Raw genomic sequence first — 15,676 nt, 5'->3', positions numbered from 1 at the left:
AAAGTCTTTTTTTTGTGACAACGGCCAGAGCAGAGGCCACCAAACCTGCCTTCCTATTTACGCACAGCTCCTAATTGCAGGATTGTTGGGGGAAAACCCAAAAATCTCCATTATAAGTGGCCCTTTCCTCCCCTCCCCTTTACAGACAAAACCTCTGCCTGGACTTTTCAACACTCAGAATGGGGGATCGTGCAGCACCAAACACACAGTGGGTGCCTGGGGAGTAAGCCCAGCTTAAGATATAGAAGGGGAGTAAGCCCAGCTTAAGATATAGAAAGAGAGATTTCTGCCTTAACGCCAGAAAAAAACAGCCCTCTACTTGTTTTTTTTTTTTTTTTAAAGGAACTACATTAAAAATAGCAGTTTGCCATAAAGAGAAATGTTAACTGCAAGCGGTTTCTATTTACTAACCCTTTCTGCCAGGAGAAGTTTGGGAGAGCAAATCTTAGCACGGATCACGAAGTAATGAAACATCAGGCTATATATATCAGAAAGCAGCATCCCTATTCGAGGCTCAAAAGACTCCCAAGTTCAAACCATTTTTTTTCCTTTCCTATGCTTTAACAAGAGCTAAAATCTCTTGTTAATTCCTCCTAATTTAGGAGACTCCTAAGGGGGAGTAGCCTTTCATGGACATCTTGGCGTTGAAGAAGCATCTGCCCTGAAGACCGGTATCGAGCCACAGTTTTGCTGCAAACACCACATTTTATTTGCTGTCTCGGAAGGAAAAGGCAAAGGCAGAATGATCCCTTACAACTCCACACACACACACTTTACAAAGAAACGCACAGTAAAGCGCGTTTGCAACATTAACCCTAACAAGGAGCGCACGGCGCATCGCAAGGGAATTAAACGTGGGCTTTGGACGTCACCGACGTGGCCTATCCTTGCCGTTCCTTTTCTTCCAAGCCTAAGGAAGCCCGGGAAGCAGGAATGTCCACGAGTGCTCCGTGCGGAACGGCACCGGCCCTGTCCAAACGCATTCCAACCCGCTGAAGTCACCAGCGTCCCGTATTTACACACTTGGCTCCGGGGGATTTTTCCCGCCTCGACACGTCGCCTGAGGTGTCCCTCCCGCTCCGGGGATTCCTCAAATAGCTGCCCTGGCTCCCGGCGCCTGCAGAACCCCCATTCAAGGCTGCACAAACAAGGCTAATTACTTGCTTGATTTCATCACTCGTAATCGCACGGAAATCTCCTCTCGAATCGCACGGCTGAGTACGTTAATGAACTTTGATACAGAGAAGTCAAACCTCTGACCTCGGCCCTGCAAGATAAGGGCTCGGAGGGATTTTCCGTCGCTCACTCGGCATTTTTGGCCCGTTCTAACTGCAATAAGCGAGCAGAGAACTAAGAACTTAAAATACAAGGGCGGAGGCCTCACCTTTGACTCTGCTACAAAAGAAAACCGCCCACAAGGAGCTTTGGAGCGCAGATATTTCCTATTTCCTCCTCAATGGCCTTTGGTGTAGGGGGAATGAATGGAGAGCACATTTTTCTGGGGAATTTCCCGGCCTTAAATGGAAGCAGCTACATGTGGTTAGGGAGCAACTAGCAAATCTCATAAAAAAGTCAGGAGAAAGAGCTCAGTTCCGCACATCTTTGCACTATTTTAATAGCTATTACCCTATTAATATCATCCAAAACACGAGGATGAGACAAATGTTATTTCAAAGGTGGGGGGAAAAAGGGTTATATAAACCATTCCTTTCCTCACTTGCACTTGAATTTATCAGATGCTTCGTGATAAACTCTGCTCTGCCTCCTGATATAATTCTGTAACCCCGTTTGCTTTCCAAGAGCAAAAAAAGTATTTAATTCCATAAACACATAAATCTCCGGTCCGTTAATGTCAGTTAAATTCCTCACCCTGTCAGGCAGGGCCTGATTTACAGCCCCGAAACCCTGGAATTCAGACCTCTAAACCTTGCTGGTCTCTGATGGAAGTGTCTCTGCCCAAGTGTCCAGTCTGGGATTTACGACTAAGCTCTTCAAGCAGCAGGTCCGATGGGGGCAACCTGGTCAACCAGATCCGGATGCTCAATTGAAAAACAACTTCCAGTCGGGATCACTATGGGGCTGAACCAACAGCCAGACTGGGCTGGATGGGGTGACAAAGTTGTTCTTGCAGGGAACTTGCCAGCTTCCTTTTGCCAGAGGCAATTTCGATCCACGAAGCTGGGAAAGGGTGTGAGAAACAACAGCCTGGCAGAAGCAAACCCTCATTTTAGCCCATTTTGCCCTGCAAAAGTTGTTTGGAGCCTCTCAAGACTCTTGGAGCAAACGCGATCCTTTAAGCTCACACTTCCCTGTGAATTCCAGCCCCGGAGATCACAGGGTATGGAAATACCATCTGCTCCCCCCATCAAGGCAACACACGTGGAAAAATACCCGTCCGTCTCACTTTGCTTTTCCAGGATTTGGTAAACCTCCCTGCAACACATCTTCTGCAGCAGGCTGCCTTATTTAATGGAATGTTATTTGGGAAAAGTTTCTGCCGAGCTGCTGGGGACTCCGGGGTACAAAGGCGACCGGAGCTGCCCTTTAGCGAGGGAAAAAGGGGCTTGTCATATTTTGTAGAAAAAAATAGCTCTCGAGAGCAGAAAGATATCTGCAAAATGTCAAATTTAACTCCATTCATCTGCAGAACATCCGAATTAACTACATAGGGAATTGTCAGCGGGGTTAAACGTTCCCGTAACCCTGCTCAGCTGATCAGATTAGCCAGAACAGGAGGGTTTATTGCAGAAAAGCAGAGCAGGAAGGGAGCTCGGCAGGAAAGCTCCGATTCCCCTTCCTGCTGAAGGACCATTCCCTTAACGCGCTGCTTCGAAACGCAGCCTTCAAGCAGCCCCTATGCAGCTAAATTGCAATTGCCACCCGCAGTTGGAAAAGCTCCTGCTTCCTCTCGGGCCACCCAAAGGTGCCACCACCGCAGCGCCGCGTCCTGCGCCCACATATCCAAGGAGACCGGCCCAACTCCTCCAAGCGCCCTATGGAATTTCTGAAGGCAACGCTCAAAATTCTCCTGCTTTGGGGTTTATGACTGTCAGAGCTTCCAGTTTGTGCCTGAATTTGTGTTGCGGGCTTTTGTTTTCCTTCCTTTCCCTTCCTGCATTCATGGCATAGGTGGCTTGAACCCAGGAAGGCTAACGAACGTCTGACACAGCAGGTCGTAAATCTACAGCCTAGCAGCTCATCCTAGCTTTATTGCTTTATTTTTTTTTAAATTGCTGATAATTACAATAATGCACATGGGCAGGGGGCCAAGGCAGGAAGAATTATTGTCTGCAGGCAGATCTGGTGGGAGCTGATAATACCGGCCTGGGTTTGCTTTTGAATTTCAATGGCAGAAAACTCAGTAAAGCAGTTTTTTTGGCTTACTTGAACTGGCTAGAAGAGGTGGGGTTCTCATCTGCTTGGCCTTTATTGACGGAATTTGGAAAATGGGAACCAAGGCAGGCGCTCGGGCACTGTTTAAACATCTCTTTGCAGTCTTGGACACCCAGGAGGTTGGAGATACTCAGGTTCATACTTTTACATGGACCAAAAGGAATCACAGCACTACTTTAGCTTTACTGCTTTTGCACCCGCTTTTATAATGGGGGGAACCTAAGCGAGATTAGAGCAGACACAGGCTGGGCCTACTTATTAGCAGGCTAAACTAAGGCACAAAGTCAAGCGACTTGCCTAAGGTCACCCCCGACGGGCTCAGCCCGGCTTAATCCTCACCCCTCATTGCTGCAATCCCTGTCAACTCGCCCAGCAAGTCTAATTATTGGGCATCTGAACCACAGGGACTCAGGATGTCTTGTTCTCTTGCCAGGGAGTGAATATTTCCCCGTAAGCTGATGGCAAACTCAGAAGATTTCGCTTTGAAGAAGCTACTCTACCTAAAAAGAGCATTTATCTGCTTAGATATAGAAACAACAACATTCAAGTACAGATTCAAACCAATTCAATGCTCCTTTAAACAAAAAGAGCACAAAAAATTTGCATTAAACAAACAAAAACTCATTTTGGCTTCAGAGATCTTAGCAGCTCATTGGGAGCTTCACAGAAAAGCCCGCGACGCAGCTACCACCAAATAAACCTGTGCGTATTGCCCAGTAGAGCCATGTATCTAATCGGGTTAAAACACTGAGATAAGGCGAGTGCAGAGATTGGGTTTTTATCTAAAACTCAACCACGCAAAGAGCAAGCGAGAAACTCAACGGTTTACATTAACAGAGCAGTGAGAGCGTGAAGTGGCAACGAAAAATACGGACAAAAATGCAAACGGGAGAAAAGTGGGAAGTTTGCAGCCCAGTTTGGTTTTGGCAAGAACCCCTTGTAAGCGACTGCAATTGCTTTGAAACATGATAAACTACTCATTTGCTGACTTCAAGTCCTGAAATTAGGCTACACAACAACTTCCCTCTTGCAAAGAGGAATAAATCAACGGGAACGGGGAAGCTTTGCATTCTCCACCCCGAAACTCTCAGCCTTCCGAAAAACTAACTTCCCTGGCAAGTCCGACTTGCAAAAAGTCCAGATGAGAGGTGAAATTTGGAAGGGGAAACCGTGAGGTTTCAAAGTCCTGGCTTTCCAAGCCATGCTAATGACCTTCTTTCAAAAATAGGAAACCCACAGCTCAAGCACAGGGCTGCTTTCATCTTTGCTGTCACTCCCTGAGCTTTGCCAAGCGCTACGTTGGGCCAGACCAAAATTAATGTGTTACCAAAAAAAAAATAAAGTACCATAAAAGTCTTGCTATTTTCAGGGTGCAAATCGGGGGGGTTTGTACACTGAACACTTTTAAAGCTTGTTTAAAAGCACAGATTAATGGCACGGATTACAAGTCAATGAAAGTAAGTCAGCAGTGGGTAGAGAGTACTGAGAAGAGATGGCTTTTAACTCTAGCACTTATTCAAAGTATCTTTAGGAAAGAATGCAAATTGAAATGAAGACATAAACATCTCCTCACACACATTATTTACTCCTACCATTATTTACTTGGAGAACAGCTCGCAACTTGTTATGGAACAGCCTTCAAGCAACACTTCATATCATTGCTCACCCACAAAAAATACCCTATTCCAGGACCTTTTAACATAAATGGGCATAAAAAGCAGTGTTTTAGGAACGCCTATGGTGGATGCTTCAAGATTGCTGTTGAGATGCTGGACTTCTACCTATCCACAAAGGCTCCAACGTGCGGCTTGAGCACCCGAGCAGAAGAGAGGGCTCAAACGCCAGCAGCCCCCAGGTTGAGTAGCCAAGTGATGGCTAATGGATTTCCAGCTTTTCCTCTTTAAAAGCAAGCCCGGCTAATTTAGTAGCATTTTATTTCTGAAGCATTAATTTATCAGAGGGGGTTTAACAGTCGCAGCGACAGAGCACGGCGAGGCCAGCGCATTGCAACTCTAATGGACATCTTAAACAGTTACTTTAAGGGAAGCAACAGATCGGCCCTTAGAATAACTGCTTAATGCTATTAGAAAATTAAGGAGTAATTTATAGCGTAGAGAAAAGCTGGCTGCCTCCAGATCCCCTGTACCGATTTCGCCGATGCAGAAAGCCGAGCTCGTTCACCGGGAGCTAGCAGGGAACCACAAATATTTTAAGGCTCTTGTTGCAATAGTTTATGGGCTGTATAGGCCCACTAGCTTTTGTGTGTTCGTTTTAGAGCTCTTTGCTTGATGAAGCTGCATTAGATCGCGTAGCATCGCACGAATGCAACGCTGAGGGGAAGATGCAGTTGGATACTTCAGCCTCATACCTCTCATGGCCAGTTCTTGGGCAAGTTTCTAAAAAAACAGGGCATTTGAGGAAAGTCTTTGAAGGCCAAAGCTGTTGTGAGCCGAGAGCTTTAGTGCAAACCTGGAAGCAGAGAGTGGAACTGCAACAGAGGGGGCAACTGCACTGTTTAGAACTGCCCCACCTTAACAGAAAGGCCACTGGAGGGTCCCAAAAAGAGGGGCCCCGACTGCTTTTCCTTGGAGAAACTTGGAGCCTACAGCCCCACACGGCTGGCAACGGAAACGCTGACTCCACGCGTAAATCCCATCGCTAGCGCCGCCATCGGAGGGCTGATCGATTCCAGTATCGATGCACCAGGCCATTCACCGTTTTCCTAGCCATGGGCTGAGTAGTTTCGATAGGTTTTTTTGCAAAGTCAAAGCAGGAAAAGGTTGCATAAAGTTACGAGCCCAGAGTGTAATAGTTCCATTTTTTATTCGGTGCCTTTTGACCCACTCCAGCTTTTCAGGTTGGACAGGGACACTAAAACCCACTTTTCTACTTTGGCTTCGCTACTTATTTCCCACCACAGGAAGCATCCTAAGGTTCACAGCAGAGCCCAGGTGTTTCACAGGGTTTCTTTACTCCCCGTTCACCCTGTGCAAACAAAGGAAACAAAAAAGGGTTTGTGCACGGGACAATAGGCCAAGTCAGGGCAAACTCAGCCCCAGTTTCGTCTTTCAGCAAGGCGAGCATCTGAAATTTGGCTGGAGTTAGAGACGTTTGCATCCCGACACACGCCAGCAGCCTGCGCCGCTCCAGAATGTTCAGTCTGTCTGCTCGTCTTTATTGGGTACTTGACATGACATGTGTGCTACTTTGCAGCTTAATGTTAATAAAGACTGTTTTAATCCTCTGTGCCACCGCAGAATGCATCTTCAGTGTGAATCTTAAAGGCATGTTCCTGTTGGGCTTCCTTGATGCCAGGCTGCCGAGCAAAGGATCTGGTAGGACAGGGAGCAAAAGGATTCGGAGGGGATGGGATCAGCTGTGTCTCTCAAATGAGAAACTAAGACTTTCTGAAGCAAAAAGCAAGCGTTTAAAATCACTAATGCACCTAAACCACTGTGCATAAAACAGTAGTATGTAGTCAAATGTCAGTAATACGGCCCCTTCTTGTGATTACTGCAAGTGCCTTCCACAAACTCCAATATAATTTAAGACATACAAAGCTGTTAAAAGCGTAAGCACGGAGCCAGAAGATGAGGAACCTAAACAAATCCCAAGCTGTGATTTAAGCCATAAACCAGCTGCGGCCGACACAGGGCTAGAGGAATGCAAAATATTATATTGCATCAAGGCTGCGCTCTGGCAGGCCATTCGTCTTCTGCCTTTTGTTATTGCTAAATTGCTTCCGAGAAAGCGGCTGTTGCCCTAAACAGAAGATCCACATACTGAGGAGCTTTGTTGCAGAGCAAGTATTGATGTGATTCGGACGAGACGGCATTTAGCAGGAATGACAGAAGGTGGAAGGGCTGGAGCACTCGTGCTGTTGGTTTTCAGAGCCTGAAACGAGCCCCTTTCAATTGCTGGGCTGCAACGTGAGGAGATTTGCTCCAGACCAGCCTCAAGCTTCACTCATTCCCAAGGACACCTCTATTTCCCTTTACTTCCCCATCCAGGGATTCACCCGGCCTCTTCTGGAGTCTGGTTCTTGCAGAACTTCAAGCTTCTTGATGGGCTACGAGATACACCAAGTTGAACTCGAATCTTGACACCTCTTCGTCCTTTCGGCGTTCCTAAACGCGTATGTGATCTCGCTGCGTAAAAGGAAGTAGACATCAAATCCAATTTCTTCAGCAAGGGCTTTGATAAATTATGCAGGGAAAGACTCGCCTTCAAACGCCGATAGACGCCCTGGGAGCTCAAACCACAGGTCTGAACCAACGTTCTGCATTTAATCTTTTGAGAGGAATACTTAGCAGATTAAAGCAAATCTGGCCCTCTCTATTTCAGGCCACAATTATTGTAAAACTACCAGCGTAAGAAGGCAGCCAGGCTGCAACCAGCACTCGCTATTAGGGAATTAGTGTAATCAATGAAGATTGCTCCAGGGCCGTTTTGGGCAAGCCATCGCCCCGAGATGAACAGGAAAGCTGAAACGCGACCAAAAAACCCAAGCTCAGACCTGATAATGAGTCACACCAAGCCCAAAACCAAAAAAGAGAATTTGGTCAGTAAGAGATTTATGCTAGAGGTTACCTTATGTCTAAGCAGACACTTGTGCTCGGAATGTACAGTCCAAACCCACTGGAACTCTTCCACGAACACATAATATTTGTTGTATTGCACGGGATCTGCACCCGCTTCTTTCTGTTGCTGTCGGGTCACATCAGAACTGGCAGGATTCATCAACCCAAAACAAGAGATGGGCAATTTGGTGGGGAGAGGGGTCCCAAACCAATACAAGAGCCTTTGAAGAGAGGATTCAAACTGAAAGCTTTGATTTTGATTAATCATTGCAGTATTGAAATTAACGGGGGCCATGTCCTGGAAAGCCCCAGGTACTTTACCAAGCCCAGGGCGTCAGCAGATCATTTTTTTTAAGCAGAAAATTATGTTCTTTCCATTGCGAGAGTAAAAGACACTGACCAACATCTCAAAACACCGACACCTCAAAATATAACCTGCACAGCAAGGGGGGGAAGAAAGAAGACCCAAACAAGGAGAGGGATCTTCAATGCTACTTTTATTTCAACAATCCCTGAGAGCCGTTTCACCCGATCCGTTGGCCAAGAAGTCACCACTAAGGCCATAATTAATGTTTGTAAATGGAAACTTCACTTCAAGCTACTGTTACAGGCCCAAGGAAGCGCTTCCATTCCCAATCCGAGCTTTCTGTTGAGTGTCTCTCCCTTCCCGTGCCCTTGACCCGAGTCAGAACCGTTGTAATTTTGTTAGAGAAGAGCTTATTAGGGGGAATGACTTAAGGGTATCCCTGTCACTGAGCCAAAGCCTAGAATCCCCGTGCTGAAATGTGGTTATCGTGCACGCTACACCTTTGTGCTGCACCAGGCATTAGTCACACCGTAAATGGCTTAGGTGACCCTAAAACTCCCGATGACTCAGTGCCTTACCTCAGAATCGCAGTGATAAGGCACTTAGGCCATTTATTTCTCCATACGTAAGGATATATATTAATCTAGGAAGCTATAAAATAAAGGAAGGCGGTTTCAGAAGGGAGCAGCTCCCTGGAAAACCAAGTCGACTCCAGATGCTTTCCTGGCACAATGGGAATAAAGCGGCAGCTCCTCTTCGGTTGGGGCTTTTCAGACTAAACCTCGTGGGCAATTTAAGCCCTTCCTACCCGGTGCCTCGATAAACTGCACTCCAAGCCATCATTTCCTACTGATTTTCAGTTTACTGTCTGAAAACGCGGAAAAAAACCCATCAAAGCCAAATGATTATTGATTTTGTCCCTTCGCTGAAGCTCACGCACTGCATGGAACAAGAACTTCAGCCCCTGCCTTTACAACCCAAAGGTTCCCCGGGCCAAAGCAACGTGCTGCGCTGCCTATTTGTGCTGCAAATGCAACGGTGGAGGCAACGGGGGAGACCTGCAAAGGTTCGGAACAAGACGGACACCCACGAGATCGGTGCTGACAGCAGAAGCGCCTACAAAGAGCGCATTTGACAAAATGTTACAGGCCAATTTAAGCTATAGACGGGTCCACCGCTCCAAAATCAAGTCCACGGTTCTTTTTGCCACAAAATAAGCACGGGAACGCTGCAAAATGAAGAGCAGCTAAGCAGCTTAGCTGCGTGCCTATCTGATCAGGTGGACACCCGATTACATAAAGCCAGGCAGGCTACATTTTGCTGCTACAAAGATTAGGCTAACGCCATTTGCAGAACATTAGTATTTCCAGCACTCGCCTGAAGTCAGAAGGTAACTTCTTACAACAGCACTGAAATGTGGGGTAAAAAGGGAAATCTGGAAAAGTTCTTCGGGGACTTCGATGCTTCAGAGGCTCCGACTGCACTGGCTGAAACCCAATGGCACCAAGTGGGACTGCACATGAGGCCGGGGAAACGCTTCGATTTGCAAAATGAAAGCAGTTATGAGAAGAACCTAAATGCCAGAGCGGAGCAAACAGAGGTAAAAACGTTCTTATTTTAACACAAGAATTAGGAAATTCAATGCTCCTCTTGCATTTTACCTGAAAAACGCTGCTGTTAGGGCCTAAGTGCATTTGCACAAGCAGAGTCTACAGTCGAAATCAGGTATTTTGACAAGATTTGATCCACAGGCCTCCAAAAGGTTGGCGCGCGGGGAAAAAACAAAGTCAACATTTTTACAGGCACATTTCTACAGAAAAGGAGGCAACCGGTATGTAGGAGAGAAACCCCACGCTAATCCTTCCTTGCACTAAACAACGTTGAAGAACGGCCAATATGTAAAAGCAACAAAAAATGAAGATTTCATCCATTTACATCCAGCTAGAAGAGAATTTCTCACAATCCCCAGGAGTTGTAATGAATATATTAACAGAAACATTTAATGCAATGCACAGACACATTAATGGCCAAATACTGCTCCGGAGTGGCCGGGAGTAGATGCCCTTATGCATTAAAGGGAAGGAGAAGGAGCAGCGGGTCCCTTTGCGCGGCGCCCCGTAATGCAGCAGCAAATCCAGAGCCTCCCTGCAACGTCTGGTTTGTTTTAAATTTTCCTTACATGCATCTCTGCTTCAAAACCCTGTTCTCTAGGCTTCAAAAGGACCCGAGACACAAGCGCTTGCACACGAGAGCTTAAGGGATTTCCTAACGCTTCCCGGGAAGGCAAGTTTGGGGAACAGACAGCAAAGGCCGCATGCAAGGCTGGAATTTTCCCGAGCTGCTTCTGCTCGGGACTCGAGCACAGAAGTGGAAATTTCCCCTAGGTGGAGTTCTTTGTTCAATGCAGCAGGCAATTAGGAGTCCCCAAGGGCTGCAGAAGCGGCGCAAGAGCGACGGTTCTGGTGGCGAACGCCGAACCGTAGCGGGCAACGGCGGCGACACGAGCGGGCGCTGGAGAGCTCGGCAAAAAGGCCACTAAAACCACCACCATTTCTACCCATTTCTTCCCTGCACGGCCTCCGATTCGATTAGACAAAAAGGTCAAGTGATAAAAAAGAAAGTTTGCGTCTTTACAGGCCTCCAGGGCACAGCGCGAGTAGTTTATCACGGGAACACAGATTAAATTAGAAGAGATTATTTTCTTTTTGCAGTGGGCTATTTGTAGCTCTTAGAGGCTCCCAAGCAAAACGCAGGGACCGCTGAATTCAGACATAACCTTAGGACACCCTTTGCTGTGGGGAGAAAAGAATCATTAAGCGCAGGTCCGAGGGGTTTTCCAAGCTCTTCTTTTCAAATTTCTCTGGAAGAAACACAGTTGAGGCTTATCTACCATCAATACATCACAGCTGAGGGGGGGGAACCAGCGACAAGCCCTTGGGAACGCCCTTTTCGGCGTAAAGGTTTATATAGCAATAACCAAAAAAAAAGGAGAAATAACCCAGGCCACTCCCTGCCTCTGCGAGCAGAATAAGAAAAACAAATTGTGGGAGATAAGAAGATTACTGGGTGTTCCAGGGACACTGGGAGCTAAGATAATCAAGCGAAAGAAAATCCACCTAATGGGACCACGCCAATTCCACTAAACTAATAAATGCAGACATTGCTATGCGTTTTTCTTAGCTCCGGTGCAATTTAAAGGGTCATCTTTACTATTAAAGAAAAAATCCATCCCTCGCGTATTTTTCATCACGTTTCCCAATATTATCGACGAACACAGTAAAAAGGAGCTGTAACCATTTCACTCCCTGGGCTTTGCGGCCAGATACGGCTCTGGAGAAACCCCAGCAGCACTCCGTAAATCCCGCAATTCCTCACCGGCAAGACAACAGCGGAGGATGCAGCACAAAAATGAAAATTAATTGGATTTTTTGGATTTTGGGGGCCTCGTTTTTCAAGAAAGAGGTCAGCATTTGAGAACACAAGGCCACCAGCAACACCCGCTTCCAGGAGGGATGGGAAGAGCAGTTGAATTTCTCTCGGATGTGACAGAGGAAGTGACCTAGAGCTGGGAGAGTTTCTAAGCAGGTGCAAGAGATTAGATTAATGCAGCCAGGAAGGTCCTTTACCACCAAGCAACCTGATCTTGGCATTAGCGCAGCCTTATCGAGCCTGAAGTTCTGTTTCTTGCAGAATCACCTCAGGACAAGTCCTTCTGCACACATTTATGGTCACGTCCCATTAATTTATAGCGATTTAATTCAAAGCCTGGCACAAAGTGGGCGCAATATCATGCCTTAATAGCAGCTGAATAAGCAGGCAGAGAAAGAAGTCACCGACCGGACCAATTTCACCCAAGACCTGTTAGGAATCCTGAAGAACCGTGTTTATTGCCATTTAGTAATTACAGGCAGCTTAGGGCTTCAGATTTTCGTATCACGCCGAGGTAGCAGCACTGCCCAACCAAGCTAATTAAATCCTACTGTAAACCGTCAAATCCAACTATCCCCAGGGAGCTCCAAGCCTGGTCTTTGCCCAACTCATCCATACAAGCCGGATGCAGCAGTCTGGCTCCAACCAAGGTCCAAGGCTTTGATTATCCAACACTACTTGAAGCTCAGCACAAACTTTGCTCTTTGACCATAACTGGTGGCTCCCAGCATTAAGTTAATTGCCAGGATATTTTGCTATCGGCCTCGTTATACCTCCGGACGGAGCAGACAAAGTTGGATACAGCAGCAAGTTCCTCACCACCATTTCTTGCATTGCGACCGTTGGGTGGTTTATATATTAAACGCGCTGGCTAAAGTAACAGTTGAAAACGAGAGGTTTATGGAGGGGATATCGAGCAGGGAGCAGCCAAACGGATTCGTCTGGGTGAGGTTTTCCCTCTCTGAAAGCCCCTCGCTGCCGTTTTCCCAAGCTTCTAGACCAATCTGGAGCACAGGGAGCCTGCGACGGTGCCAAGAATGCGGAGGCCGGGCCCAGGGAAGCAGGTACCTGGGGCAAGCGAGGCACTAAACCCCATCTTTGCCCCCAAAAGTGGCCCGCGGGAGGGTTTAACGAGGGCAAGGTGGTAAAGATCCCCCCCAAAAGGCTTCAGGGGGGGATTTTTTTAAATTATTTTTTGGCATGGTCCACCAGCTCTTGGCCGCTCGGTAAAGCCGCCTTGGCCACGCACCTCGCCGCGTCGCCGGCGCGCGACACCAGCCCCCGCCGCTCCTTCCTCCCCCTCGGGAGGAGGAGGAGGAGGCGCAGCCCGATAAGATGGCGAGGGAGAGGAGCCCCCGCTCCGCTCCCGGCGCCGCCGCACGGTGCCCGGAGAACAAGGTCACCGCGGAGCCGGGCGGGCTCCAACGGCCGCCCCAACGGTCACTCGTCACGGCTGCCCCCAACGGCCGCGCCGCGGCGGCTCCCCGCGGCCCCGAGCGCACGTACCTCGATGTACCCGGCGAGCGCGGGCGCCGGGGCGGCGAGCGCCAGGAGGAGCAGCAGGGGGAAGCGCAGCGCGGAGCCCATGGCCGCCGCCATCCGCCTCCGCCGCCGCCCAAAGCGCTACTGCGGCCTCGGCGCCGCGCCGGGAGCCGCCTCGACAAGCCCCGCCCCCGCGGCCCGCCCCGAGCCCAATCAGCGGCCGCCCCGGGAGGAGGGGCCAATGGTGGGCGAGGCCACGCCCCCCGCCCCCGCGCCGGCCAATGCGCGCCGCGCTGGCGGCTCCGCCCGCGGGAGCCGGCTGGGAAATGGCGGCCGGGCCTCGGCTGGGGGAAAGGGACCCGGGGGCGGCTTTTTTGGGGTGAAAAGACGTTTTTAAAGGGGTTTTTCCTCCCCTTTTGGGGACAAATGGCCACGCCAAAACCGCAGGGGACAGAGGGGCCTCAAGGGCTGCACTGGGGGGCTGTAGGGGGACATACAGACTAAAATCCCCTCTTCTTCTCCTTGGTTCCAATGATATTTCCTCTCCCCTTTCATCTTTTCCACAAAAAAAAAAAAAACCTCAAAATTGACACAAGCCACAAATTAATTTTTAAGAATAAAGGTCATAAACCACTCAAAATAGTCATGAAAGTCATTCTACATACACATTTAGATAGCCACTATTTCATGCTTGCATGAAAATACCCTTTTTTAGATAAGTGGTGGGAGAAAAAAATATCCTTTTCCAAACAGGCCCTAGTTATTAAGCATTTACACCCCAACTTCCCCATGTGTTAGTGTCTCCCCAATGCTACTTTGTGAAAGAGGAGAAGGGAATAGTGCTGGAGTGCTGAAATAGGGGTAAATCGGCACTATAGATCAATAAGCAGCCCCGTTTTAATTAAAACTGCTGCCCGGTTCACTGGTCACTTATTATAGGCTTCCTTCCCATAGTATTCAAAAACCTTTAAATCTCTTTTACTGCAGTCTTCTGGCATAGGTAATTTTCTTCTCAACTTGGCCAAATTCAGTGGGAAAATTGATTCAGTCAGGGTTTTTGAAGACTAATACATTTTAATGTAAATATTTTATTGAGCAATAGGCATATACAAGTAAATAACTGAGCATATTCTGAGTTAAGCTTCTTTAAAAAATATAAGGATATTTTCTCCCTCTTCAGGCCAAAAATCACAAGCTGTTTATAAATCCTTGGATAGAGCATTTCAGTTAAAGGTATTTTAAAGTATTACATAAGTTAATAGACTTAATATTTACATAATGCTTTGAGTATCAATTAATGTTCACAACTCCTCTGGGAGGCAATGCATTTTGCCCAGTGCAAAAAGGCTGAAAATAAAATTCATTTTGTAAGGGGTTGCTCCAGGTGCAACCAAATTCATGCAACCAAGGAGAAAAAAAATGCAGGATGGAGACAAGGAGTGCAAGCCTCGAAATGGCACCAGCACCATAAAGCACATGGCAAGGGAAAGAGAACCTGTACAATAAGTAAATTGGCTGTTGCCATCAACTATTTTGCAGTTTGGGGCTTTTATTTACTAAGTAATGTCTTAAATGAACCTCTTGATTCATCATCACTAGCAAGGCCATAAGCATTCAATAGAAACAATATATTTACGAGTGCAAAAATCCTCCCTGAAAGGGCAATATTAAATGCTTGATAAAAAGGGTAGTCACTGACTTCTGCTCATGGTATGATTGGTACCAATACAGCCACCAAAAAGAAGCAAAGTGAAGACATCACATAGAAAAAAAGGACAAAGACCTCCTATGCTTTGGAAAATAAATACAGTGCAGGTAGCAGTTAAAAAAATGGACTTCTATTAGAAAGCAATAAAGTTTAGGAGAGTGAGAGGATGGAGAGGAAGTCCAAGCGGACATGTTGCAAGTGCAGCTGTACTTAAAAACAAGGATAAACATAGTAATTGCAGCCATGAGGAAAGCCAGCACAGGAACATGTGGAAAAAAAGTAATATAGCAAGTGGTAGCAGATGACTCTCTGTGGATAGTAACAAGCCTTTCTGGTTCTGCTCAAAAGTGCAAATAAAGAGCCTGACAGGGAAGGCAGGACACGTCTACCCTGCACTATTTCAAAGAGCCCTTGACTCCTGCTTTTTTCCTGCTGTTCTCTTTCGTGTACCATGAATTTGGCTTTCACACAGTAACATAAGGGCATTTTTAAGATTTCTTTTGGAGAAAGTCAGCAGCTTCTTCTCCTTTTCTACACTGAAGACAAAGCTCATCACGGGGGATTTAACAGGATGATTCACTGAAGAAGACTGTCCAAAAGCAGCAGCTGAAAATGCACATCTTGCTGCTTGGAACAAGCCTGCACATCCGTTGGCTTCCCAGTGCAGGAAAGGACATCATCCCATCCATGTATCTCAGCTGGGTGAGGAACACAGGTCAGATAGGCAAGATGCTCAAAGCAGAAACAGGGAGCCTGGCCACCTTTTCAGCTAACCAG

The 15,676-nt window shown here is 47.3% G+C and overlaps 1 protein-coding gene across 5 annotated transcripts in view; it reads right to left on the bottom strand.

Annotated features, from left to right (window-relative positions):
- The window catches only part of APLP2 (amyloid beta precursor like protein 2), a 33,662-nt gene extending 20,306 nt beyond the window's left edge, over positions 1-13,356 (bottom strand). For 2 of the 5 annotated variants that reach the window (XM_088522027.1, XM_088522028.1), the window contains exon 1: positions 13,216-13,355. In XM_088522027.1, coding sequence (XP_088378153.1) covers positions 13,216-13,308 — 93 coding nt within the window. In that variant the 5' untranslated portion in view covers positions 13,309-13,355. Of the gene's footprint in view, positions 1-13,215 lie in introns of all 5 variants that reach the window. The other 3 variants (XM_088522026.1, XM_088522030.1, XM_088522029.1) reach the window with 2 other exon arrangements.
- Positions 13,357-15,676: the final 2,320 nt, after the last annotated feature.

This window comes from Tinamus guttatus, unplaced genomic scaffold (genome assembly GCF_059628265.1).
Source record: "Tinamus guttatus ecotype Peru unplaced genomic scaffold, ASM5962826v1 Tinamus_guttatus_pri_ptg000143l, whole genome shotgun sequence".
Lineage (NCBI taxonomy): Eukaryota > Metazoa > Chordata > Aves > Tinamiformes > Tinamidae > Tinamus > Tinamus guttatus.
This window is presented reverse-complemented; position numbering and strand designations above follow the sequence as displayed.